Source organism: Pseudophryne corroboree, chromosome 1 (genome assembly GCF_028390025.1).
Source record: "Pseudophryne corroboree isolate aPseCor3 chromosome 1, aPseCor3.hap2, whole genome shotgun sequence".
Classification (NCBI taxonomy): Eukaryota; Metazoa; Chordata; class Amphibia; order Anura; family Myobatrachidae; genus Pseudophryne; species Pseudophryne corroboree.
This window is the reverse complement of record NC_086444.1, coordinates 495,534,171-495,560,538: the sequence shown is the minus strand read 5'-3', so window position 1 is coordinate 495,560,538 and position 26,368 is coordinate 495,534,171. Positions and strand designations below refer to the sequence as shown.

General features: G+C 44.2%; 1 protein-coding gene across 1 annotated transcript in view; it reads left to right on the top strand.

Moving 5' to 3' along the window:
- The window catches only part of VPS13A (vacuolar protein sorting 13 homolog A), a 747,194-nt gene that overhangs the window by 338,387 nt on the left and 382,439 nt on the right, over positions 1-26,368 (top strand). Inside the window, exons 21-22 of the mRNA XM_063913834.1 lie at positions 22,591-22,723; positions 22,830-22,947. Coding sequence (XP_063769904.1) covers positions 22,591-22,723; positions 22,830-22,947 — 251 coding nt within the window. The remainder of the gene's footprint in view (positions 1-22,590; positions 22,724-22,829; positions 22,948-26,368) is intronic.

The window sequence follows — 26,368 nt, the reverse complement described above, 5'->3', positions numbered from 1 at the left end:
AACTTCCTTCAAGGCCACGGGTGGCTAATCAACTGGAAGAAGTCATCGCTGGTCCCAGCTCGGAGCATGCTGCACATGGGGGCACTTCTGGGGATACATAGTCAACGGCTGTTTCTGTCTCCAGTGAACGCCCTGAAACTTCAGGACAGGATCAGATGCTTCCTTTCTCGCTCAAGAGTGTCAACACACTCTGCGATGCAAGTACTAGGCCTCATGGTGTCTGCTTTCGACATGGTGGAGTACGCTCCATTTCATTTCCGCCCTCTGCAGAGGTTAATTCTTTCCCAGTGGGACGGCCTGCCTCATCCGATCAGGTCTCACATGATCTCCTTAACTCCGGAGGTTCATCTGTCGCTGACCTGGTGGCCACAGGACCAGCAGTTAAGCAGGGGCCGTCCCTTCTGGATCCCTAACTGGGTCCTACTGACGACGCATGCCAGTCTGAGGGATTGGGGCGCGGTGTTGGAGCAACACTCCTTCCGGGGTCGGTGGACCTAGGAGTAATTACTCCTCCCGATAAACATTCTGGAATTGCGGGCGGTGTTCAATGCTTTGTCTCTTGCCCTGCCTCTGTTACAGAACAGGCCTGTTCAAGTACAGTCAGACAACGCCACCATGGTGGCATACATAAACCATCAAGGAGGCACTCGAAGCCGCATTGCAGTGATGGAAGTATCAAAAATCCTTTGTTGGGCGGAACGCCATCTCCCAGCAATATTGGCAGTGTTCATTCCGGGAGTCCTCAACTGGGAAGCGGATTTCCTCAGTTGTCAGGACGTGCACGCCAGAGAGTGGAGTCTTCATCAGGAAGTCATTCAACTCCTAGTGGATAAGTGGGACCTACCAGATGTAGACTTGATAGCGTCTCGACATAATCACAAAGTTCCGATCTTCGGATCAAGAACCAGGGATCCTCAAGCAGCACTCGTGGACGCACTAGCAATTCCATGGAACTTTCGGCTGCCCTACGTGTTCCCTCCAGTGTCACTTCTGCCCAGGATACTGTGGAAGTTCAAACAAGAAGGAGGAATTCTCCTTTTTTTTTTTTATAATATAATTTTTATTCAAATTATTTGTATCAGCAAATAAAGAAATCAGACAGTACAAAGTCAGATATTATAATGAAGCAGCTCTGGGTGTCAGATATATAGAAATGCGATAAGAAGCATTCAATAATAATAGCCGTAACTAAACAGGTTTCATCCAAAGACAAAAAGTAAGCCTTAATGACAAACATAAAAATCAATGCTCCAACTATCTCAATATCTGACTATATAAATCACAGATACTAAAACATAGCAAAAACAAAAACAATATAATATAAAGACATACAGAGGGTAGAGGAAGGAAAGGAAGGGTGGTGGTGGTGGGGGGGGACGACGACAGGAGATTAGATCCTAGATATCACATTGCACGTCATAGCATTTGCTAGTGTAAGTATAATACAGTGCGTTTATATATCAAGGACATCCATTAAGGTTTATAATTGTTGAAAACTTTATGTATATGTAGTTGTATTTCCACCTCGAGGGTATCAATAAGTGGGGCCCATTTGTCATAAAAATTTTTAACTTCTCGGACTGTATCTAAACAAGCATATTTCCTGTCATAGTACAAAAGTTGCAGAAGTTTACATTTAACATCCTCGAGTCTGGGAGCAGATTTCTTTATCCAATGAATTAATATACATTTTTTACACACTGCGAGAATGATAATTAACAATGAGAAAGTACATTTTTTTCCCCGACCTAGAGACCAGGCTGAAAAATGTATTCCTAAACATGCGGCAGGATCCGGGATTAGGTGGAGATGGAAGATAGAGTTAATAAATTGTACAACTTTACACCAGAACTGTCTAAGCTTATAGCAGTCCACATACAATGCATAAAGTCCGCTTTGGTAGCTGTACACTTATAGCAATGACCTTGTTTATCCTTGACCATATGTCTCCTTTGGTGTGGGGTGATATATGCCCTATGTAAGGTGTGAATGTGAACTTCCTGTAAGTAAGCAGAGTTTAATATTTTCAGCGAAGTTGGGTAAGACTCAATCAAGTCCGAGGTAGTGGACAATGAAGGAATATCAATCCTCCATTAATTTAATAATACTTCCCATTGAATATGTTTACCAGAATTAAGAAGCAAATTGTATAAATGTTTAACCTTATAATCTTTATGCATAAGAAAATAAAATAAATTCTCTAAGGAATCAATCTGTGACAGTGTGGTAATGTGTTTAGGTATTAAAAAGAGGGGCTTTTTTTTGACAATAAGAAGTGACGTACCTGAAAAAACATAAATAAATGTGTGTCAGGTATCGAAAAACGTTGTGAAATCATATCAAAGGAAGCTATATGGCCGCCTGGGTCAAAAACCTTGTAAGAGAGATCCAATCCTTTAGATCTCCATATCTTGAACCATGGATTTGTCAGGGAGGGTGGGAATGATGGATTACCCCATAAGGGGATAAAGGGGGTATTATCTAGGCTACTATTACAATGTTTATTGATTGCACGCCAAGTTTTGTAGGTATCTGTAAACAAGATGTGATTGCGAAATTCCATTGGAATGAGAGAGTATGGTGATTGTAGAAGAGCGCTTGGCGAATATGGCGAAAAAATTTCTATATCAAGAGAGGGGTCTGTATAATGGGATTTGTTCAATATCCAAGCCTGGATATATCTAAAGAAAACCGCATGGGAGTATATTTTTAAATCAGGATATCCCCTTCCTTCCTGGATGTTGTAAGTTTAGCTTTAGAAATCCTAGGTGTTTATTTTGCCAGAGAAATTTGGAAAAAATGGCATCCACCTTTTTGATATCGGAGTCTTAACAAAGCAATTGGAAGCATCTGCATACTGTAGAATAATTTAGGAAAAAGAATAGAATGAATAACAGCTAAACGTCCTAAAAGAGAGTCAGGTCTCTCCACGCCTCAAGTTTTGTAGTGAGTTTGTTAATTATGGGCTTAAAATTTGCTGAATATAATTGTTTTAAATCAGAGCAAATTTGTATGCCTAAATACTTAATTTGAGATGATGCAAGTGAAAAGGGGACAGTGGGATCTCTCAAGAAGTCAGAAGATGAAGTACCCAGTGGTAATATCTCAGATTTAGACATATTAACCCGATACCCTGAGACTCTACCAAAAGATCGAAGTAAATGTAGTAAAGCTGGCAAAGAGTGCCGAGAAGTGAGGAGGGAGACTCCCTGTGCTAATTATATGATTGAAGCAGGCTGCTAAAGGTTGAGCAATGTGAGAACAAAGAGACTTGTAGAACTCATTTGTATAGCCGTCAGGGCCCGGAGACTTAGCCGGTTTCAGTTGTTTAATTGCAATGAGAACTTCAGCGGGTGTTATTGGGGCTATAAGAGTCGACGATAAGGAGTCCGGAAGCTGAGGAAATGGCAGTGAATCTCAGAAATCAGAAGAAGAATGAGAAGAAGAGGGAATCAAAGGGTCAGCAGAAAGAGAAGTAGTAACTGAAGAAGGGGAAACTTGTTCAACAGTCTCTAGCTGAGTTCAATAGAGGGATTCATAAAAGATTTCATAACTTCCGTAATCTGTACGTCTGAGGTAGTGAGAGATCCATCTGCTTTCAAGAGAGGGTGAACTATAGACTGAAATTTCGATTCCTGTAACAAATTGGTCAAAAGTCTCCCAGTTTTATTACCAAATTTGTGAAATTTGGAGTTAACATGAAATAGATAATTATCCCCTTTCAGTTGTAATAACTCAGTAAAGTGCATTTTAGCTTAAGATATTTAGTTTTATGTTCCAGGGAAGGAACTAATTTATATGCTTGAAATGCGTTAGTTAGAGCAGATTGCAGTTCAAGATATGATGCGCTACGTCTTTTCTTAAGTAGAGAGGTGTAGGCTATTAATTTGCCACGTATGACAGTCTTGGCAGCAAGCCAGAAAACTATGGGGTTGAAGCTTTCATATGCTTCATTATGCATCTGAAATTCCTTCCACCAAGTCTCCAATTGTGATTTAAAGTCTTTTGATGTAAGTAAATTGGAAGAAAATTTCCAGTGAAAGGAAGAGTCTTCTGACCTCTTAAGAGTTATTACCATCCAAACTAATCCATGATCCGCTATCACTGGGGTTTCCATATCAACAGAGGCAATTTTAGGAAATAGCGGCTCCGCCACCAAGATGTAGTCTGTTCTAGACCATGTATTATGGGTCAGGGCGTGGCAAGAATATTCCCTTTCTGTAGGGTGAGTAGCCCTCCAAGTGTCAACTAGATTAAGAGATTTAGCTAAAAAGGGGATGCCAATCTTCGGTAGCGTAAACTCACGTTTTGGGGGAGGAGATCTATCCAGGAAGGAAGATGAAAGTAAATTAAAATCTCCACATACTATTAATGAGGTGGGGTCTAAGGTGTGTAATTTCGCTATAAGTGAAGTGAAAAAAGGTTTACTATACACATTTGGTGCATACACGTTACACAAATGAAAACCTACCCCCTTAAAATCCAGTTTAAGTATCAAAAAGCGGCCCTCTGCATCTGAAATTATATTAGATACTAGAATATTCAAAGATTTCTTAGCCATTATTGCCACTACCCGAGATTTAGTGTTTTAGGAAGCAGAGCCTAATACCACCCAACCTAACATATTCCGTTTTTTGACCTCCTCGGCCATCAAATGAGTTTCCTGAAGACAAATTAAATCTATAGAATGTTTATTCAAATACGTAAGCAGACGCCGACGTTTGGCAGGGGTATGTATACCCCATACATTAAGTGATCCAACCTTAAGAGACATAATCGTAAGAAAAGGTAGAAAGTACGCTAAGCATCAGATGACGTAAATGTAATCTAGGAGGGAGTGGGGAGGGAACACACAAGAGGAAAAAATAATAAAAAATATATAAAACAATACACATAAAACAATACAACCACCATGAGCAGTAGTAACCCATCCACATCGGAACTTCCAGGGAGGACTTAGTCATGGTACCACCAGTGTCACCAAGGCCAAATCCTGCAATAATACTATAAACAAGAAAATACCCGGACCCAGCTCCCGCCCACCACCCCAGCCATTATAATAGCTTAATAATGATATTTGGACTGACAGGGTGTTGAAGTAAGCTAGCAAACAAAAAAGTAAAACATCTTTTGCATCATAACAGAACACAGAGAGCAAAACTGTAAATACAGTAGGGAGTGAAATGATACACCAGTATCATACGTCCCAGAAAATATTGATCTGTAAAACTTTAACCATTCCAAATAACTCAGTCATCCAGAACTTCCTCCTTGAGGAAAGCATCCGCATCAGCAGGAGAAGTAAACTCAGAGAACTCCGATCCAGTATAAATACGAAGACGAGCCGGGTATAACATCATGAATTTTCGATTGGATTTTATAAGCGCAGAGCAAATTGGAGAGAAGGCATGTCTCAATTTTGAAAGTTCTGCAGAAAAGTCTTGGAAAACGCGTAAGGAGTGTCCCTCCCATTGAATAGGATTATGCTTGCGGGACGCCCTCCAAATGGCGAGTGCATGGAGATAATTCAAAGTCTAAAATATAACCACTCTCGGACGTTGTGATACGTTTCTGGCCACATCCCCCAAACGATGCACCCGTACTATAACAATATCAGCGCATTCCCTTTCAATCTGTAACAGCGCTGGGAGTGTATTACGAATAAAATGTTCCAGTGAAGCACCTTTTAGCGACTCAGGCACTCCCACTATTCTTAAATTATTTCTCCTGGTTCTGTTCTCTATATTGTCTAGCTTTTCGGATAGCCTCCTATTTTCAATCACCAAAGCAGAGACGGATTTTTGCAGCCCTGCTATATTATCCATGTTGTCACTAATGTGACACTCAGCCTCAGATACCCTGTTAGCCAAATGGTGTATCTGCGCAGTAATAACCACCACCGCCTTCTGCAGCATAGGCGCCATGGTGGCCTGAATAGCTAGTACCATCTCTTCATAAGCAGAAGAACCGGTGGGCATAATAGGTAAAGACTCTCCCGCCACGTTATTAGTATCAGCAATCGTTTTTTTTTACTAACCGGCGTTCCCGGAGCTGTATCTGCGTCCGGCGCCATATTGTGTTCCCCTCTGCGCTTCTCCTGTCTCTGCGGTTGGGACGAAGGGCGTGGCTTCGGAGCGGCGGATGCCGCTAGGTATTTCTCCATGGGCTCCTCTGTCCTCCGTGGAGACCGGGAGCGGTGTTTTCTTGTGGCGGGCAGCGTGTCTGCTAACAGGGGCTGGCGTGGTGAGCGGAGCTGATGGGAGACGCTGCTCACTCTCCCATGCCGGAACCGGAATGAGGAATTCTACTTTTAGTCGCTCCAGCGTGGCCCAGAAGGCATTGGTTCTCAGACCTTCAGGGTCTATCGATAGAGCGTCCTCTTCTACTTTCTCAACGCCCAGAATTCCTTGTTCATGGCGCTTGTGTCTACCGGACCTGGCCATAGTAGCCTTGACTGCGTGGCTCTTAAAGCATCACTCCTGAGGGCAAAAGGATTCTCCGAGGCGTTTATCCAAACTATGCTGAAGACCCGCAAACCGGCATCTGCGCGGATTTATTATAGGGTCTGGCATTTTTATTTCACCTGGTGTGCTGCTAAGAATTATGATGCATATACATTCAGAACTTCCAGACTTCTGACTTTTCTGCAACAAGGCCTTGACTTAGGTCTTCGTCTGGCCTCCCTCAAGGTCCATATTTCTGCCTTGTCGGTGTGGTTTCAGAGAAAAATTGCATCTATTCCTGACATTCATACTTTCACTCAGGGTGTGTTATGGATTCAGCCTCCCTATGTCCCTCCTGTGGCTCCTTGGGATCTGTCTGTTGTCCTGAATGCCCTTTAAGAGTCTCCATTTGAACCTCTTGAGTCAGTGGACCTTAAATGGCTTATGGTCAAGGTCATGTTCCTACTGGCTATCGCCTCTGCTAGTAGGGTGTCAGACCTAGGCGCTTTGTCCTGTCGTCCACCCTTTCCTTTATTTCACCGTGACCGGGCAGTTCTTAGAACTCACCCGGGTTATTTACCTAAGGTGGTGCCTTCGATACCTCCGCCTCCCATACCCGCTACGGCGCGTCCCCTCCCCTGAGGAACTGCTTTAGGACATCCCAATGTTTCCCTGTGGAAACCAATGTACCCCGCTGCAGAAAAGGAGATTTATGGTAGACTTACCATTGTTAAATCTCTTTCTGCAAGGTACATTGGTTCCACAGGGCGCCCACCCTGATGTATCTAGCTTCTATGGGTTTGTATGGCATTTGCCGCTCGTCCCTTCTCCTGTCGCGAGAATGTGGTTCTATGTGACTAACATCTACCTTCTCTTTTACCTGCTCCTGCATTGGACTAGTTAACGAAACTGAGCTCACAGTGCCTGGAGGCGGGGTTATAGAGGAGGCCCCAATGCATTCTGGGACAGTCTAAAGCTTTAGCCTGTTGGTGCCTGGATTAAGATCCATCTCTACACCCCCCGATGTTTCCCTGTGGAACCAATGTATCTCGCAGAAAGAGATTTAACAATGGTAAGTCTACCATAAATCTCCTTTTTTGTAGATTTTTGTGTATCTTATAATTGCATCGTCCTACGACAGTAGAGTGTCTATGCGTATGCTTATATACATGTAAGTGTAACATGCCGCAATTAAGATGTAACCTATTTAGGCATTTTTAGAACTGCATCATTTGCAGGTACTTGAGGCCTGGTGATCTGCTTTGTTTGGCTGTCTGAGTATTAACCACTCTAGCTTATAGTACTTCATCTGTTAGTGTTGCAACTATAGTATGTCAATGTGTGGCCATGTATTAAGATTTCTTATTGGTTATGTCCATTTGGACTACTGCAGGAATAGACATTTGTATTTTTTAAAGTGCTAATCGACAGATAAGCACTTTGGATTAGGACTGCAGATTAGCAGACAGAGTAACAGTAGTACAGCAGATAGTACGCATCTTGCAGGTCTATAACAGGTTATTTAGCTCTTGAAAACTGTTACATCCCAATAAAAGCAGCTATATACTGTAGATACAGGTAGCTAAATACAGGTATGCTGCCCACTTGTATGCCCAGTTTGTTTGTGGTGTCGGTACACGTGTGTCGGCATGTCTGAGGCTGAGTGCTCTTCCCAGGAGGAGACTGGATTAGGGAAAGAAACGACTGTGGGAGTGACCCTGTCGGCACCGCCGACGCCTGATTGGATAAATGTTTTGAGTGCTTTGAATGCGAATGTAGCTCTATTAAATAAGAGATTGGATAAGTCGGAGTCTCAGACTCAGGCATGGAAGAAATCCGTGGAGGATGTGTTGTCACAAGTTCAGACCCCCTTGGGGTCACAAAAGCGTTCTTTTACCCAGATAGCAGATACAGATACCAACACGGACTCTGACTCCAGTGTCGACTATAGTGATGCCAGATTAAATCCAAAACTGGCTAAAAGCATTCATGATTCATCATACATGATTGTGGCGATAAAAGACGTGTTACATATCACGGAGGACCCTGCTGTTCCTGATACAAGGGTCTGTATGTTTAAAGGAAAGAAACCTGAGGTAACGTTCCCTCCCTATCATGAACTGAATGCTCTTTTTGAAAAGGTTTGGGAAAATCCTGACAAGAAGTTTCAGATTACCAAGAGATTTCCGGTGGCATCTCCGTTCCCCTCTGGGGATAGGGAAAAGTGGGAGTCACCCCCCACTGTGGACAAAGCTCTGTCATGACTGTCCAAAAAGGTGGCGCTTCCGTCTCCTGACACGGCAGCCCTAAAGGAACCTGCGGATCGTAAGCAGGAAAATACATTGAAATCCATTTATGTCACTACGGGTACGCTACTCAGACCTGCAGTTGCTTCGGCGTGGGTGAGTAGCGCTATTGAAAAGTGGGCAGACAAACTTGTCATCTGAGTTAGATACCCTGGATAGGGATAGCATTCTTTTGACACTGGGTCATATCAGGGATGCTGCAGCCTACTTTAAGGAAGCTGCGAGGGACATTGGCCTTTTGGGATCAAGGGCCAATGCTGTGGCAGTCTCAGCTAGGAGAGCATTGTGGATTCATCAATGGAATGCTGATGCTGACTCTAAGAAGGCTATGGAGTCTCTGCCGTATAAAGGTGGTGTCTTGATTGGTGACGGCCTCGCTGACTTGGTATCTACGGCTACCGCGGGTAAATCATCCTCTCTACCTTATGTTCCTGCACAACAAAAGAAAACGCACCACTATCAGATGCAGTCCTTTCGGCCCAATAAATACAAAAGAGGACGAGGGTCTTCCTTCCTTGCTTCTAGAGGAAGAGGAAAGGGAAAAAAGGTCACCGGCTGTGGCAAGTTCCCAAGAGCAGAAGTCCTCTCCGGCTTCTACCAAATCCACCGCATGACACTGGGACTCCTCTGCGGGAGTCCGCACCGGTGGGGGCACGTCTCTGACTCTTCAGTAATTTCTGGGTTCGTTTGGCCCTAGACCCATGGGTATTAGAAATAGTGTCCCAAGGGCACAAGCTGGAATTTCAAGACGTACCCCCTCGACGATTTTTCAAATCAGCCTTACCAGTTTCTCTTCAGGACAGGGAGGTGGTATGCGGTGCTATACAAAAGCTATGTCAAAATCAAGTCATTGTCACGGTACCCCCGTCACAACAGGGAGAAGGCTTTTATTCAAGCATGTTCGTGGTCCCGAAGCCAGACGGCTCGGTCAGACCAATTCTGAACTTAAAATCCCTCAATTTCTATCTAAGAAAATTCAAATTCAAGATGGAGTCTCTCCGAGCAGTGATCTCCAGTCTGGAGGAAGGGGATTTTATGGTGTCGGTCGACATAAAGGATGCCTACTTACACATCCCCATAAATCCTCCACATCAGGCTTACCTGAGGTTTGCCGTTCAGGATTGCCATTACCAATTTCAGACGTTGCCGTTTGGTCTGTACACGGCTCCGAGGGTTTTCACCAAAGTTATGGCTGAAATTATGGTTCTCCTGCGCAAGCAAGGAGTCACAATTATCCCATACTTCGACGATCTCCTGATAAAAGCGAGGTCCAAGGAACAATTACTGCAGAGCATGACGCTCTCCCTGACAATTCTGCAACATGGTTGGCTCCTAAACGTGCCAAAATCACAATTGGTTCCGACGACAAGGCTGTCGTTTTTGGGTATGATTAAGGACACGGAACTACAGAGAGTTTTTTTTCCAGTGGAAAAGGCTCTGGAAATTCAGAACCTGGTCAAACAGATTCTGAAGCCAGCAAGAGTGTCGATTCATCAATGCACTCGGTTGCTAGGGAAGATGGTAGCGGCCTACGAGGCCATTCAGTTTGGCAGATTTCCATGCCAAAGTGTTTCAGTGGGACCTGTTGGACTAATGGTCCGGATCCCATCTGCACATGCACCGACAGATAATCCTGTCTTCCAAGACCATAATCTCACTCCTGTGGTGGCTGCACAGCTCTCACCTCCTAGAGGGACGCAGATTCGTGATCCAGGACTGGATCCTGGTGACCACGGATGCAAGTCTCCGAGGCTGGGGTGCAGTCACACAGGGGGAAAATTTCCAGGGAAAATGGTCAAGCCAGGAAGTTTGTCTACACATAAACATTCTGGAATTAAGTGCCATTGTCAAAGTCAGAAAAATATCATGATGCACACTGCCATATTTGCACCTCATATAGGTCCGCGCTGCGTATGCGTGCGCTCTCCCGTGCGTACGCATACCCGCTGTTACGTGCACCCGCAGGCGCACGGTATGCGCATTTACGGTAGAGTTTATGTGTGCCTAGCGTGCGACTCAATCGTTACATATTTTAATCATATAATGTATTTTGTAGATTATGGTCCCTTTGATAGAATCTGAAAGTTTAGTTAATGTAGCATGTTCATAAACAAAGAGATCCCTCTTTGTTTGATACGAAGGGTCAGACAAGGGTTATACAGTGGTGTTTAGTATCCATCGGAAGAGTATTTAATTAGCAATATTCCGGTGTTGGTTTGAAGCGGATTAATCGCTCGTGCGAGTAGTTATGGACATAAGAAGTTTATGGACTTTTACTATTATTTGCACTTTATTATCCATGCGGCGGGAAACCTAGTTTCCCACCCACCTGAGCAGTTGGAAATAGTCACAGCCCACCTGTATGAATCAACCTATGACCTTTTGTTATAATGCAAAGACGAATTCCTGTGTCCAATGAACAATGAGATTGTAGGGACCATTGTATTGTATTGTGTGTGGTGCATAAATAGACAAGCCGATCTGATCCAGCTCACTCTCTTCAACGGTTCTCATCACTGATAATCGGGAGCTGGATATTCAGAAAGGCGCATGCGATCGTTCCCTTTGTGCGTAAGTTTTCTCCGCAATCATATTGTCTTTATTGTTATTGTGAGCCATATCTCTCTCTCTCTCTCTCTCTCTCTCTCTCTCTCTTTTCTCCCCTTTCCCTCTCTTTTCCCTTAAACGTAATTGTATTGTATTGTATTTCATGTGTAGTTATCTGGTTAGTTAGTCTATGTTATATTGGTAGTGTATGACTTGTATTGTATTATTCTTTTGCAAATATAACGTTCATATAGGGTGTTAGAACCTAAAGTCGGTATCAGTGTATTTCTTATATTTCTAAGTATTCTCAGAGCGTCGGAGACGCTCGAACAGCTTTTAAGTTAATAAGGTTACACTGTGTTACATTTACACTTTATCACTACACCAGGGTTTACTGCATAATACACTGTTTTATGGTATAGATATAAAGGTTTTACACTGTGAGCGTCAGCGCCGCTTGTGATCTCCTCGTGGTCCCGAGCGTCCGCTACGCTAATAGCGTATCATTACGTTAGTCGGCAGCCAATAGCGTGCCTGCCTGTGATCTCTTGGCCGTGAGCGAACGTGACGCTTGAGCGTCTCGACTACGGCTAAGCGATTGTTACGCAACGTGCGTACCCTTACGGTATTCCGTACGCCAATAGCGTACTGTGTTCTTTGACCTCTTAAAGGGTTTTAAGTAAGATAAATATTTAGCTTTATCAATTGGCGGCTCGTCCGTCCTTCACATATCTGTACTAGGTAATTTCAGCAGACATTATCCATCAGCAAAGGGCGGGAGATCATATTCCTCGTAGTGCTGCCTGGATAAGCGTCTGCTTCGCTTAGTAAAGGGTGCTGAAGGAATCCGGAACCGGAGGTAAGAACAACACGCTAGTGTCTTTTAAAACTGTTATTTTCTGTTTTGCGTACGCACACACGCACGCATATATCTGCATTTCTTTTTCATTCGTGTATTTTCATATCACTCTCCTGTTTGCCATTTTATAATTCATAAACGTGCTGAGAGAGATTTGTCGCTATTTAATAGTTAAAGAGTAAAAGTAATACATTAAGGGGTAAATTGTAAAACACGCACACAGCTCTGCCTAAGGATACAAGGAGAGACCGGTGTGGTGCTCGGTAGATGATCAAGGATCACCTACCTTGATAAACGTGTTACGGTGGATATCTGCTTTGCGTACACGTGTCTCTAACAAAAGGCTGAGACCCGCGTGCGCAACCCAAAGGCCGAAGCACGCAGCGTATATTACGCAACGGAGCGTCTGGGTACGCCCACGTAACTCAAATCACACGATAGTGTTATTTTAACAGGCGAAAAGGTGGCAGCGCGATAAATAGCTTAAGTCGATTTTAGTGTCCGAAATTTAAGCTAATAGATCCTTCTCCAATTTACAACTCATCTGGTCTAAAGGAAAGAAATTTCTGCGCAGAAATAGAAATAGAAACAAAAGTGTACATGTGGTGAGTGAGTGTTTGCAATTATATAAGTTCTACAATTTTTGAGGTTGAACCACAAGAAGTCGAGTTCTCGTGAGGTACATACATGTAAGTGACATACATGGTGGCTAGGGAGGCATCCCTTGTTAAACATAAAATTTGAGCAGTAGAGTATAGCAGACCAGGAGGTCTACTGTAGCACAGACCAGGAGGTCCGGAACAGACCAGGAGGTCTAGGTACAGCAGACTAAGAAGTCCGCTATAGAGAAAAGTAGCACAACACCAAGAAGGGTTGGTGCGGAACCCATATAGGCCATAAAGCTCTGGCTGAAGGAATTAGCAGCCGCAATTTTCGATTCCACTGGTTGCTCCGCACATAAGATTAGTTGCTTATGTGCCGAACGATTGTACCGCACGTAATTGTGTGCATTAGTTAGTAATTTGACCCAGTACCATTTGTGTACGAAAGGGGTCATAAACGCTATTTGTACATTCTAACGTGATTTGTGTAATTTTTTTTATTTTAAGGGAAGTTCGCTGGTCACTAAGGAACTATCCAGCAACCAATAGTTACTGGAAAGAGTAAGTGCTCTGCGGATCACCCTCACATGTTCCAGTAAATAGAGGTTCAGGTCGCAGGGGCCCTGGGTCGAGTACGCCAGCACTAGGGCAGTGTGTAGGTCGTATTGGTCGGAGTGGGCGAGTGAGTGGGGTACTCGGTAAACCGCCACCGTCAGCCTATCTTGAACATTTTGGTTTTTGTAAGGGTTCGCTGAAAGACCCTGATTAAGGTCAGAGGTAGTGAAAGCAACACCTGCAAGTTATGGGGGCCAGTTGTTAAGGTAGGGGGCGATCAACCTCGGTTCGGGTTGATTCAGTAAACCGACCAATCGGGTCGGCAAGGTATGTAATGTGTGAAAAATACAGTTCACACACAGAGGTTTTATGTGATGAATGGGAGAGAATGACTGTACATGACGGGGAGAAGTTCCCAAGAGTAGGCAGCTTTAGCCCAGATGTGTTACAAAATCTAAGGAGAAGGATAAGTCTCATTAAATCAGCAAAGAGACGGATCAAACATTATGATTGTTTAAGATTGTGGCAACAGGAAAGTGAAATGCAAAGAGAGTTAACTGACACATCTGACTCTCATCTTGGGAGGAGAGACATGGCAATGGAGAGGATTATGGTTGCGGAGAAAGGCACAAGGTTGTACAATAAAAATGCACTTAGCAACTGTATTATAGATGATAAGAATAATTGTAATAAACATAACCATGATAATTGTAATACTGTTAAATGTACAACTATTAACCTATGCAAGTTGCACCCCATGTTAAACTTCCCTCAGGACTACAAGCAAGAGAGTGAGCCCAGCACGATGTCGGCACCTTTACCAGCAGCCATCACACAAGACATCCAGGTGGACGCGACCAAATCGGTAAAGGCAATAATCAAACCCCCTAACGGAGGGTCAGGTGAGGTCGTGTCCACAGGTACGTACAATGTTTTATATCACGCACAAACAAATGTACCCCATATTGTAAGACCAAAACAAGGTGATGTAATTGAGTTTAGTCCTGTCAGGGTGATCACAGTCCCCGATGGGAAGACTGACGATCGGGGAATCATTCCCGTCAAGGACAGTGCAATGCGCCGTCCCTGGTCCCGGATGGAATTGAGATCAATTATGTCTGAATTTCCTGATCCTAGGAAAAATCTGGTAACATGTCAGAGGTTCATTAAAGAACTAGGAAACTCCACAGAACCCACCAACAAAGAGTGGCGGACAGTGCTGAGGGCATGTTTGCCCTCCAGTGTTGACCCTGCGAAATTTATTGCTGATTGTAAATTAGACACGGAGGTACCTTGTACGGAGGAATACAATCAGGAATGTATTAAGCAGATCAACCAACAGTTAGAAGTATATTTCCCAGCCATTGTCGAGTGGAACAAAATCTTCTCCATAAGACAAAACGAAGGGGAAAGTACTTCTAATTATTTCCACCGGGCATTACAGGACATGACTAGGTATACGGGTATAGAAAACATCGAAACAAGTGCACCGCACAGAGAAGTAGCAGTATCTGTGCTAATGGATGGTTTAAAGGAAGTGTTGAGAGCAAGGATACAGATCACCAATCCATACTGGAGAGATAAATCAGTAACTGCATTAAGGGACTCTGCTGTTGGGCATGAGCAAAACAGCATCAAGCACGGGGAAACAACGAAGCCTCAGATCCCTGTGGGTAAGTCAAAGGTGACAAGGTGTTATAATTGCCAGAAGGAAGGTAATTTTGCAAGAAATTGTAGACCAAGAAGTAGACCAAATTCATATAAACCCCCTAGACAAAGATGTGAGCAGAGTTATGACACACCAAATTATAATCAGGGATCATATAGGAAGAATTTTGAGCCACACCCATGATATGTAGTCAGGAAAGGTGATCATTAGGACTGATGGTAAGCCTGAGGTAACGGTTAATAAATTGGGAGGTCATTCCCTGAAGACACAGGAATGACCGGGTGAAACGTTGTAAATGTATCTGTGAAATGTTTCTTTTTCTCTCCCCATCTCTGACGATTATTGGTAGGACTCAAACATTGCATGTCTGCTTGGTCTTTGCAGAAGTCTACCAAACCACAGCATGACCTATCCGCATCAATGTATCCTGGCCAGATACAGAGGGTGGAGTATGGAGGTGCTGGTGGGAGGGACTGCGCAAGGAAACCATGGGACATGTAGATATGACAGCCTGATGATGATCTGACAATGTTTTAAAAATGTTTGAAAAATGTTTTTTTTTTCCTGTGGTTGTTTATTGTTGATTTATGTGATATATACATATATGAATTGTTCTCTTTCTTAGTTTTTTTTTTTTGTTTTCTCTCTCTTCTCACTCATGTTTTCATGTTTTAAAGATGGTATGTCACACATCAGTTAGACAAATGGTAATGCAAGATTTTTGCTCCATACAGAAAGATCGCTGGTTTGGAAGGAATATTGCATCACCGGAATGTTCGGTTGGAAGACTGAGAGACAGCACCTTTGAGATGACAGCAGAACAAGAAGAACAACAAGACTAGAGAACTAATTATCGTAACAAGTTTCTCTCCCCCTCAAACTGTTTTCCTGTACCCCCATTACAAATTTCTCCTTTTCTCCTCCTGTAAGATGGACTTGCCCCAAGAGACTGTGATACGGATTTTCCTGTTGACCATGATGTTGACCAGAGCAGTCTGTTTCGGTGAGAGTACCAGTGAGGTCGAGAAAGGATCCAGAAAGGTTCTGATGACTGAGACGGAGGTGTAAAGTTCCAATAGCAACACAATCACCAAGCAAAGGCGAGTACCGGAAACGATCTAGCAGCCATGTTATTTGTAAACATTGTGAAGGATTGTTAGCTAAAAAGAACTGTATCTGTAGGCTCTGTGACAATGTAGTTGAGGATGGGTGTATCAAGAAATGCCAATCCAGTTTTAATATCCACATGGACCGGCATCCATTGAGTGACTATCACTCCTTAGTGGGTAAAGTGTTAAATCAGACAGATTGTTGGGTATGCTCTCAAGTACCTCAAGGCCATAGCAAATCAGGAACGGTAGGAGAGGTACTTGAGCTAAAGGGTGGGAGACCGGTGGACAGGAGGTTTAATATCTCCAGTCCTCCTAGTTTGAAGCTCCACCAATATCATATGGATAAGTCCCTAATATGTTTTAACATTTCCAATCCCCGAAAGCCGGGAAATTGGGAAGTGTCATGGAGTAACCAAACCATGACCTTTTCATATAGAGCAGATAGAATGCCTATAGATACAGAGCTTATACGCCACATAGCCAGTAGAGAAAAATCTTTCCGATATAGGTATACCCTAGGAAGTAGGATTACGAGAGTTGGAGAGGTATTACCAGGATACTGTGCACATATCATACAAACAGATACGTGTACTAGACAGATGGGAGAATTAGGGTTAGGAGATTTCACATGGAAGATGTGTAATATGGTTATGTCCTACTCCGTCCCATATGTTCTCCCCGATGATGCATACTTCATATGCGGGAGGAAGGCGTATAAGTGGCTTGCCCCAAACTCTGAAGGATTGTGTTATATTGGAAAAGTACTGCCTGAGGTAATGACTGTATCACATGCCAAAATGAAAGATATACACCGTGGTGCCCAAGCTCCTTATACTCACACTCATTACGAGCACGTAGTTAAAAGGCAACTGACAGAAAGGACAGAGCATCCGGCCTCTGATCCGATCCACGAATCCACCGGGATTCAGGTTCTACTTGCGTTAGATTTCACTCGCACCGCTAGAGGAGTGCTGAACTATAGGTATATCTCTGCGCTTGCAAATTTGTTAGACAATATCACAGAAATGTATGATGACACTTTTAGGTATACTGGAAGGGAGCTTCAAGCTTATAAAACAGAACTGGTTCAGCATAGAATGGTTCTTAATTATCTCACAGCAGTGACAGGTGGATATTGTGTCACACTGGCAACGCAGTACGGCGTGAAATGCTGCACATATATTACGAATAGTACCGATGATCCGGTCGAGGTCATAGACCAAAAGATGGACGATATTCTCCAATTAAAGTGGGAATTTCGCAGGAGACACAATCTCACCCTTGCTGCTGTGGGTAATGAGCTGACTGGTTGGGTGTCATGGTTGAACCCGCGAAATTGGTTCTCTGGTTTAGGAGAATGGGCTCAAGGAGTCATAATGGATGTAGGGAAGTTTCTCCTATGTATCTTGGGTGTTGTCATATCGATTGACTTGATATTTAGATGCGGTCAGGTTTTAATGAAGTGCAAACGTAGTACCAGGGTAATGAGTCTAAGGAGTGAGGAAATTGTAATTCCAATGGATTTGATTTATGACCCAACGGTAGAGACAATGATGTGATGAAAATGCGATTATACGGTCCGTTTCTTTCACCTGTTTCTCCGTTTTCTCCAAGGTAAAAAGACCCACTTGGACGAGGAATTTGACGATCCTGTATACAGACAACAGATTGATTAAAGAAGGAGTTTTGACAACCTTGTACACAGATAATTGATGAACTATGCCATAGACCCCCAGTTTCCCTAGAAATTTTAAATTTACGCTAGCCCAACACTTTTGTAAGTCTATGGACATTGACAAAGCTTTTTGCTCGCACTTTTTGGCAAAAGCCCAAAGAAGACTGCATTCAACAGACACCAGACAAGACTTCAACCGACAAATGTTCATTAACCTGACATAGAATACCACTGCATTTACCATAATTGTTTCTTATCTTCATCTCTACAACCTTCAGGTAATGACACACATAGTCGATAGGGAATACAGGCACAGATATCAGCAATCACATATTCCCCCCCATTCATGTATCATCAACTAAAATGTGCTCCCCCATTTTGTTGCAACCAAAAGCCGAAAAGAGCTCGGTAACGTTTGACAGCCCATCCACAGACCCGTACCGCGGGATAAGAAGGAATTCAAATGTATACTTCGCAATACCTCGAAGCTTGATTTACAACACGTACGGCACGATGATACATGACCCCCCAAACATGGATTCATACACACATGCTTCTGCTATCTCACTAGGTCATACCCTTTTCACACCTTCTTCTCTCCTCCCTTACCCAACCATGGAAATGTATTTACACATGACATATATTTTTCTCTTTTTGAAATGTTTTAGAAAGTGGCAGTTATTGTTGACTGCCAAAGGGTGGACTGTCAAAGTCAGAAAAATATCATGATGCACACTGCCATATTTGCACCTCATATAGGTCCGCGCTGCGCATGCGTGCGCTCTCCCGTGTGTACGCATACCCGCTGTTACGTGCACCCGCAGGCGCACGGGATGCGCATTTACGGTAGAGTTTGTGTGCCTAGCGTGCGACTCAATCGTTACATATTTTAATCATATAATGTATTTTGTAGATTATGGTCCCTTTGATAGAATCTGAAAGTTTAGTTAATGTAGCATGTTCATAAACAAAGAGATCCCTCTTTGTTTGATACGAAGGGTCAGACAAGGGTTATACAGTGGTGTTTAGTATCCATCGGAAGAGTATTTAATTAGCAATATTCCGGTGTTGGTTTGAAGCGGATTAATCGCTCGTGCGAGTAGTTATGGACATAAGAAGTTTATGGACTTTTACTATTATTTGCACTTTATTATCCATGCGGCGGGAAACCTAGTTTCCCACCCACCTGAGCAGTTGGAAATAGTCACAGCCCACCTGTATGAATCAACCTATGACCTTTTGTTATAATGCGAAGACGAATTCCTGTGTCCAATGAACAATGAGATTGTAGGGACCATTGTATTGTATTGTGTGTGGTGCATAAATAGACAAGCCGATCTGATCCAGCTCACTCTCTTCAACGGTTCTCATCACTGATAATCGGGAGCTGGATTTTCAGAAAGGCGCATGCGATCGTTCCCTTTGTGCGTAAGTTTTCTCCGCAATCATATTGTCTTTATTGTTATTGTGAGCCATATCTCTCTCTCTCTCTCTCTCTCTTTTCTCCCCTTTCCCTCTCTTTTCCCTTAAACGTAATTGTATTGTATTGTATTTCATGTGTAGTTATCTGGTTAGTTAGTCTATGTTATATTGGTAGTGTATGACTTGTATTGTATTATTCTTTTGCAAATATAACGTTCATATAGGGTGTTAGAACCTAAGGTCGGTATCAGTGTATTTCTTATATTTCTAAGTATTCTCAGAGCGTCGGAGACGCTCGAACAGCTTTTAAGTTAATAAGGTTACACTGTGTTACATTTACACTTTATCACTACACCAGGGTTTACTGCATAATACACTGTTTTATGGTATAGATATAAAGGTTTTACACTGTGAGCGTCAGCGCCGCTTGTGATCTCCTCGTGGTCCCGAGCGTCCGCTACGCTAATAGCGTATCATTACGTTAGTCGGCAGCCAATAGCGTGCCTGCCTGTGATCTCTTGGCCGTGAGCGAACGTGACGCTTGAGCGTCTCGACTACGGCTAAGCGATTGTTACGCAACGTGCGTACCCTTACGGTATTCCGTACGCCAATAGCGTACTGTGTTCTTTGACCTCTTAAAGGGTTTTAAGTAAGATAAATATTTAGCTTTATCACCATTTACAACGGCCTTCTATAAGCAGAACATCTTCTTCGCGATGTGCCCGTCTTGATTCAGTCGGACAACATAACAGCAGTGGCGTAAGTAAACCGCCAGGGCGGAACAAAGAGCAGAGCGTCAATGGCAGAAACCACAAAATTTCTCCGCTGGGCGGAAAGACATGTAAGCGCTCTGTTAGCGGTCTTCATTCCAGGTGTGGACAACTGGGAAGCAGACTTCCTCAGCAGACACGATCTCCATCCAGGAGAGTGGGGTCTTCATCAAGAGGTCTTTGCAGAAGTGACAAGTCGTTGGGGAATTCCTCAAATAGACATGATGGTGTCTCGCCTCAACAAGAAACTTCCGAGATATTGTTCCAGGCCCTCAAGCAATAGCGGTGGACGCCCTAGTGACACCGTGGGTGTTTCAGTCGGTCTATGTGTACCCTCCGATTCCACTCATTCCAAAAGTGATAAAGATCATAAGAAGAACAAGGGTTCATGCAATCCTCATTGTTCCAGACTGGCCAAGGAGGGCCTGGTATCCAGATCTTCAGGAATTGCTCATAGGAGATCCATGGCCTCTTCCTCTACGAGAGGATCTGTTACAGCAGGGGCAGTGCGTGTACCAAGACTTACCGCGGTTGCGTTTGACGGCTTGGAGGTTGAACGCAAGATCCTAACCTGAAAGGGTATTCCCGGTGAAGTAATTCCCACACTGCTTCGGGCTAGAAAAGAGGTAATGGCGAAACATTATCACCGTATTTGGAGAAAATATGTGTCTTGGTGTGAATCCAAGGAGGCTCCTACGGAAGAATTTCAGCTGGGCCGTTTTCTCCATTTTTTGCAAGCAGTTGTGGATGCGGGCCTAAAATTAGGCTCAATTAAAGTACAAATTTCGGCTTTATCAATTTTCTTTCAAAAAGATTTGGCTTCCCTTCCGGAAGTTCATACTTTCGTTGGATGTGCAGACTTTCGTGCTGCACATCCAACCTCCCTTTGTGCCCCCGGTGGCACCATGGGATCTTAACGTGGTGTTGCAGTTCCTGCAATCTCATTGGTTTGAACCTTTACGTAAGGTAGAGTTGAAATTCGTCACTTGGACAGTGGTCATGCTGTTGGCCTTGGCCTCTGCAAGGCGGGTGTCTGAATTGGCGGCTTTGTCTCACAAGAGCCCCTATTTGATCTTCCATGAAGATAGAGCAGAGTTGAGAACTCGTCAGCAATTTCTGCCAAAAGTGGTGTCATCGTTTCACATGAACCAACCTATTGTGGTGCCAGTGGCTGCTGACGCCTTAGAGGAATCGAAGTCTCTAGATGTGGTCAGAGCTTTGAAAATTTATGTAGCCAGAACGGCTCAGATTAGGAAAACGGAGGCTCTGTTTGTCCTGTATGATCCCAACAAGATTGGGGCTCCTGCTTCCAAGCAGACTATTGCACGTTGGATCTGTAATATGATTCGGCAGGCTCATTCTACGGCTGGATTGCCGTTACCGAAATCGGTGAAGGCCCATTCTACCAGAAAGGTGGGCTCTTCCTGGGCGGCTGCCCGGGGGTATCGGCATTACAGCTTTGCCGAGCAGCTACTTGGTCGGGTTCAAACACTTTTGCACAGTTTTACAAGTTTGATACCCTGGCTAAGGAAGACCTCTTGTTTGGTAAATCGATGCTGCAGAGTCATCCGCACTCTCCCGCCCGTTCTTGAGCTTTGGTATAAACCCCATGGTTCTTGAAGTGTCCCCAGCATCCTCTAGGACGTAGGAGAAAATAGGATTTTAATCCCTACCGGTAAATCCTTTTCTCTTAGTCCGTAGAGGATGCTGGGCGCCCGTCCCAGTGCGTACTGTATCTGCAGTTATTGGTTATGGTTACACACGTGTTGTGTTGTGTTTCTAGGCTGCCTGTTGCTGTTATTATTCATGCCGTTGCATGCTTTGGGTTGAATGCCATGTTGTACGGCATGCTTGAGGTGTGAGCTGGTATGTATCTCACCTTAGTTTAAATCAAAATAAATCCTTTTTCCTCGAAATGTCCGTCTCCTTGGGCACAGTTCCTATAACTGGAGTCTGGAGGAGGGGCATAGAGGGAGGAGCCAGTTCACACCCCTTTTAAAGTCTTAAAGTGCCCATGTCTCCTGCGGATCCCGTCTATACCCCATGGTACTTGAAGTATCCCCAGCATCCTCTACGGACTAAGAGAAAAGGATTTACTGGTAGGTATTAAAATCCTATTTTCTACTTCGAGGTCCATGGTGTGCACAGGGTTAATCTTGGGGTATGATCTGGTGGAGACTAGGACTGGCACGGAACAATAAACCTTTTGTGAGGCTCCCAGGATGCATTTACTACTAGCATTATGTTGTCGAAGCGAATATGTTGATGCTTTTTGACTTGTAATTTGAGAAACTCAGAATAAACAGGTCACAATTTTTCCCACACAAATTTAATCAAGCTGTAAATCAGAACAATTGTTTTTAAGGAACACTGTAATAAATATACTGTAGCAAGAGGCACATCTGCCCCTCTATAAAGCTTCCATGCGTTGGTTAAATATGTACACTATATTGTTACAAAGGGTCAAATTCCTATTTGGCCATTAAAAGTTGTGTGCTATTTTCTTCATCAAAAGTGTTAAAAGATTGGAAAAAATTGCTGTATACTTTCTTGGGTATTATCTAGTTGAATAAAATAAATTTGCCACTAACAATACTTTATAAAGAAGTTTTTTGTTCTTTCTTCTTCAGATGACCAGCAAAAGTCGCTCCAACCTTCCCCAGCTGAAAGTAGGGCAGAACACCCTTGAAGATATTATGTCAAGAGCCTATGAGAGTTTCGATATACAACTTTGCTGCATGCAGCTACTGTACAGCAGAAATTGTAAGTTGTTTGCTTTTGTAATATTTATTAAAGTGTTGCTGAATACCATGTAATTTAACGAACATAGTTCTCCACTACTAAGTTTCGTATACATTTTTTTCTTTAGATGAGAACTGGAAAGAAGCTCGTAGACAGAAGCATTCTGCTCAGCATATTCTAGAGCCAATGGATCTCAGGGTGGATTTTAGCCGGGCCATGGTAGTGACAGAAGCCAGGATGCCAAAGTAAGCTTACTTGCTGTAGCCTAGGTTTGTTAAATCTAATGACCATAGACCAGTGGTTTCCAAACTTTTTTGGATCACAGCGCCCTAGAATATCAGAATGTTTTTCACGGCACCCCTACGCCAAAAATTTCTTATTGAGAAATTTAGAAATAAATATTACATTAAGTAGATCGCGTTTATATGTCATCCTTAGGGTCAGTTGTGTGGTGAGGGACAAGATTTGCTTCTATTTGGCCACATATTTTATGACTGGCAGCCACCAGCACTGGTTTTGCCTATTATATTGACCATGAATAATTTGAATAGGTCCTGGACCACCAACCCAGGGCACCCCTGCAAGTGTCCCGAGGCACCCCAGGGAGCCACGGCACACAGTTTGGGAACCTCTGCCATAGACGTTTCTATCATGGGTGCAATGTGTGTGGTGCACACGGCACCTAGGTCCAGGGGGGGCCCACTCCACACACATTGCACCCCTTTTTTAATACTCACCTCTCCTGAGACCAGTGTTGGTCGCCACAGCCTTCGCAGCAAAATATCACAAAAAAAAGTCCGCTGCGCATGCAAAGTACGAATTTTATCTCCGAAACATGGTGGACGCCATGTTTCCTGAGACCTGTGCATGCACAGTAGACTCCGGCACAATGCATGAGCCTACGGCGCTGTGGAGAGGAGGGGGCCCACCCGGATCCTGCACATGGGCCCCCTCCTCTTTTAAGACGCCCCTGCTAATGACCACTGCTGCTTACATGGGCAGTTTATAGTACATTATAATGTGATTGCCTCATTTTCTATTTCATCCAATTTGGAGTATGCTAAATTAGACTAGTATAACTGAGAGTAGCTCCTCCCTTCTGAGCTCCTACCTTCTCCAACCCGTGGCCTTCAGTGTTTAAGTGCTCAGGGTGCTGGTTTGTTTTCATGAGCCCTGTACTTTAGATTTTTTATTTATTTGTAAAGTGTCTTATATTTTTGACATAGGGGGTAATTCAGATCTGATCATAGATGTGCAAAATTTAGCAAATCTACAACCACTTACTCTGACATGCGGGGGTACGCCCAGCACAGGGCTAGTCCGGCCGCATGTTGGGCCCTGCCCCCTCCTCCCGCACGGGTGCAAAAGCTTTGCATTGTGGCGATGCGTTTGCACCTTGCGAGTAGCTCCCTGCCTGCGCAGCTACTGCGCGCTGGCAGGCGGCTACCCGCCGTGGCCCAGGTCTCAGTGGCCCGCCCCTGCAACGGTCCAGACACACCTGCATTGTCTGGACCGTGCCCTGCCAATGGCTCTCTAATGCCGTTGGCACGCCCCCTCCCCGCCGGGATTCAGACTGCGATCGCTGCCGCTGCAGCTATCCAGTCTGAATTACCCCCATAGTCTGTGATGTGTGTGGCACCTGTACATACATCAGGAGATCCGACAACTATACGTTGTTGCAGCAGGAAGCAGCATATCCCGGCGCACTGTGGACTCCCACAAAGCTACTGTATGGGTAGTGGGAGCATGCATACTGCCTTTGCCGTCTCCCCCCTTCCAAAGCTATGAGTAGCGCGGAGCATCACTTCCCACTACCTCCGCTGACTACTGCATTTAAAGCTTTGGGTAGTGTCGATCCCGCTACATTTGCTTGCTGTCTCAGCTACTGTATGGGTAGTGGGAGTGTGAGTATGCGAAAGCTTCGTATACTTGGTTTCTGGTTATATGTATGTACAATACTGTTCTTAACCAGCCCCTCCCTTCCTTAACCAGCTGCATTCAGGAGCATGGCCCTCGCCCTCATTGTTACCCGTTGGACCTGCATGCAAGTCCGATGGAGGATGTCGCTAACGACGAGCGGGAGCGCGCATTGGGGGTCATTCTGACCCGATTGCACGCTGCAGTTTATCGCAGCGGTGCGATCGGGTCAGAACTGCGCATGCGCCGGCACCGCAGTGTGCCGGCGCATGCCAGACAGCTGAAGGCCGTCAGAGCGCTACGATCGCCTCTGCCTGATTGACAGGCAGAGGCGGTCGCTGGGCGTGAAGAGGCGGATTTTAGCTGGATGGCTGAGATTTCAAACCCACAGTTGGGAGTAGCAACACTGCTGTGGTTTTTTTGCTTCTCAGCTGAGGTTTCAAAACCGCTATTCGTAGTAGCGCCGTTGTGTGGCTTTTCCTTGTCTTTGGGTCTACCTGGGTCTGTCAAAGTGTATTTTCTGCAATGGGCCTATTTGTAACAGGCACCTGGGTTCAAGTGCCCTGAAGTTTGCGCCATTACTTTTCTGATGGGTCAGTGTTTTTCATATTTTAACATTGATTTAGCTGATTCTTTGCCCAGGCCTGGACTTTTGGGTCACTGGAGTGTTTCTGCCTATGACTTTTTTTTGTAGCTTTGAAACAGTGTCTCACAGCCTACAACACCTGTACAGGTCCTGCAGCTGTGGCTAGGATTAAAGTTGGGGATGTCCTAGATAGGCAAGGGCTTCTTTTTTCATGGTAGCCTGTCTTTCTGGTTTTTGAGCCATGTCTACATCGTGGGGAGGTAGCCCGGGATACTTGCTACTGTTGTCTTTTGCCTATTGATGAAACAATTGTTCCCGGGCTATGGGTGTTTTAAATTTTTTCCGAGACCCGGGTAGGATAACGTTCTTGTCATTTCTGAACTGTGGTTTGGGAATTTTCCTCCATGTTGTTGGCAGCTAGGTCATATTCCCTAGAAGTGCTTTCCCTCATGGTTGGAGTTCTCTTTGGGTCAGTACTAGCTGTGTCTACGGGTAGTAAGAGTACTTTCCTCTCTTTGTCTGTGCCTAAAGTCTACAACTCCTTGGTTTTCATCTTTTTCAGTGACCTTAAGCCCTGCAGTGGTTTTGAGTCCTTAGTAGTGATCCTGACACTGCAGCTAGTTTGCAGTGGTGATTTACTTCCTAAGCAATGGATCACATTTGGCAACAGCATGGCCACTGCCTGTCAGATCCCCTCTGTGAAGCTTTCAAATTGTAAACTACAAGTTTATGGTTTGTTATTTCAGGACTTCTATCCTGCTTTGCAGCACCTCTGCTTTTTGGATTCTGATATGAGGGCCCAGGAACTTATTTTACATCTGGATTTTCAGGTTTTTGGTTTTTTTTCCAGTGGTGCGGCTGGACAGAATGTCTCCACTATTTCTTGTGTCCATTTCTCTGTTGGCCCATGTCGCACTCACGCATCCTGCAGCTCCTGTTGTATTCCATGGTAGGCTCAGCTCTACTTACAGTGGTTGCTTTTCTGGGAGCTTTTTGTTAGCTACAGGTATTGGTGGTTTTTCTGGTTTCTGCGGAGATTGAATTGGCCCTAGTTAGTTGTTACTACTCTGTTCTGGGACCCACAATATGGACTAGCACTAGCCAGATGTGTCTGTCGTTGCCAAGTGTTTCTGTTTCAGCAGTTGGAATCTCAGCTGCTATCT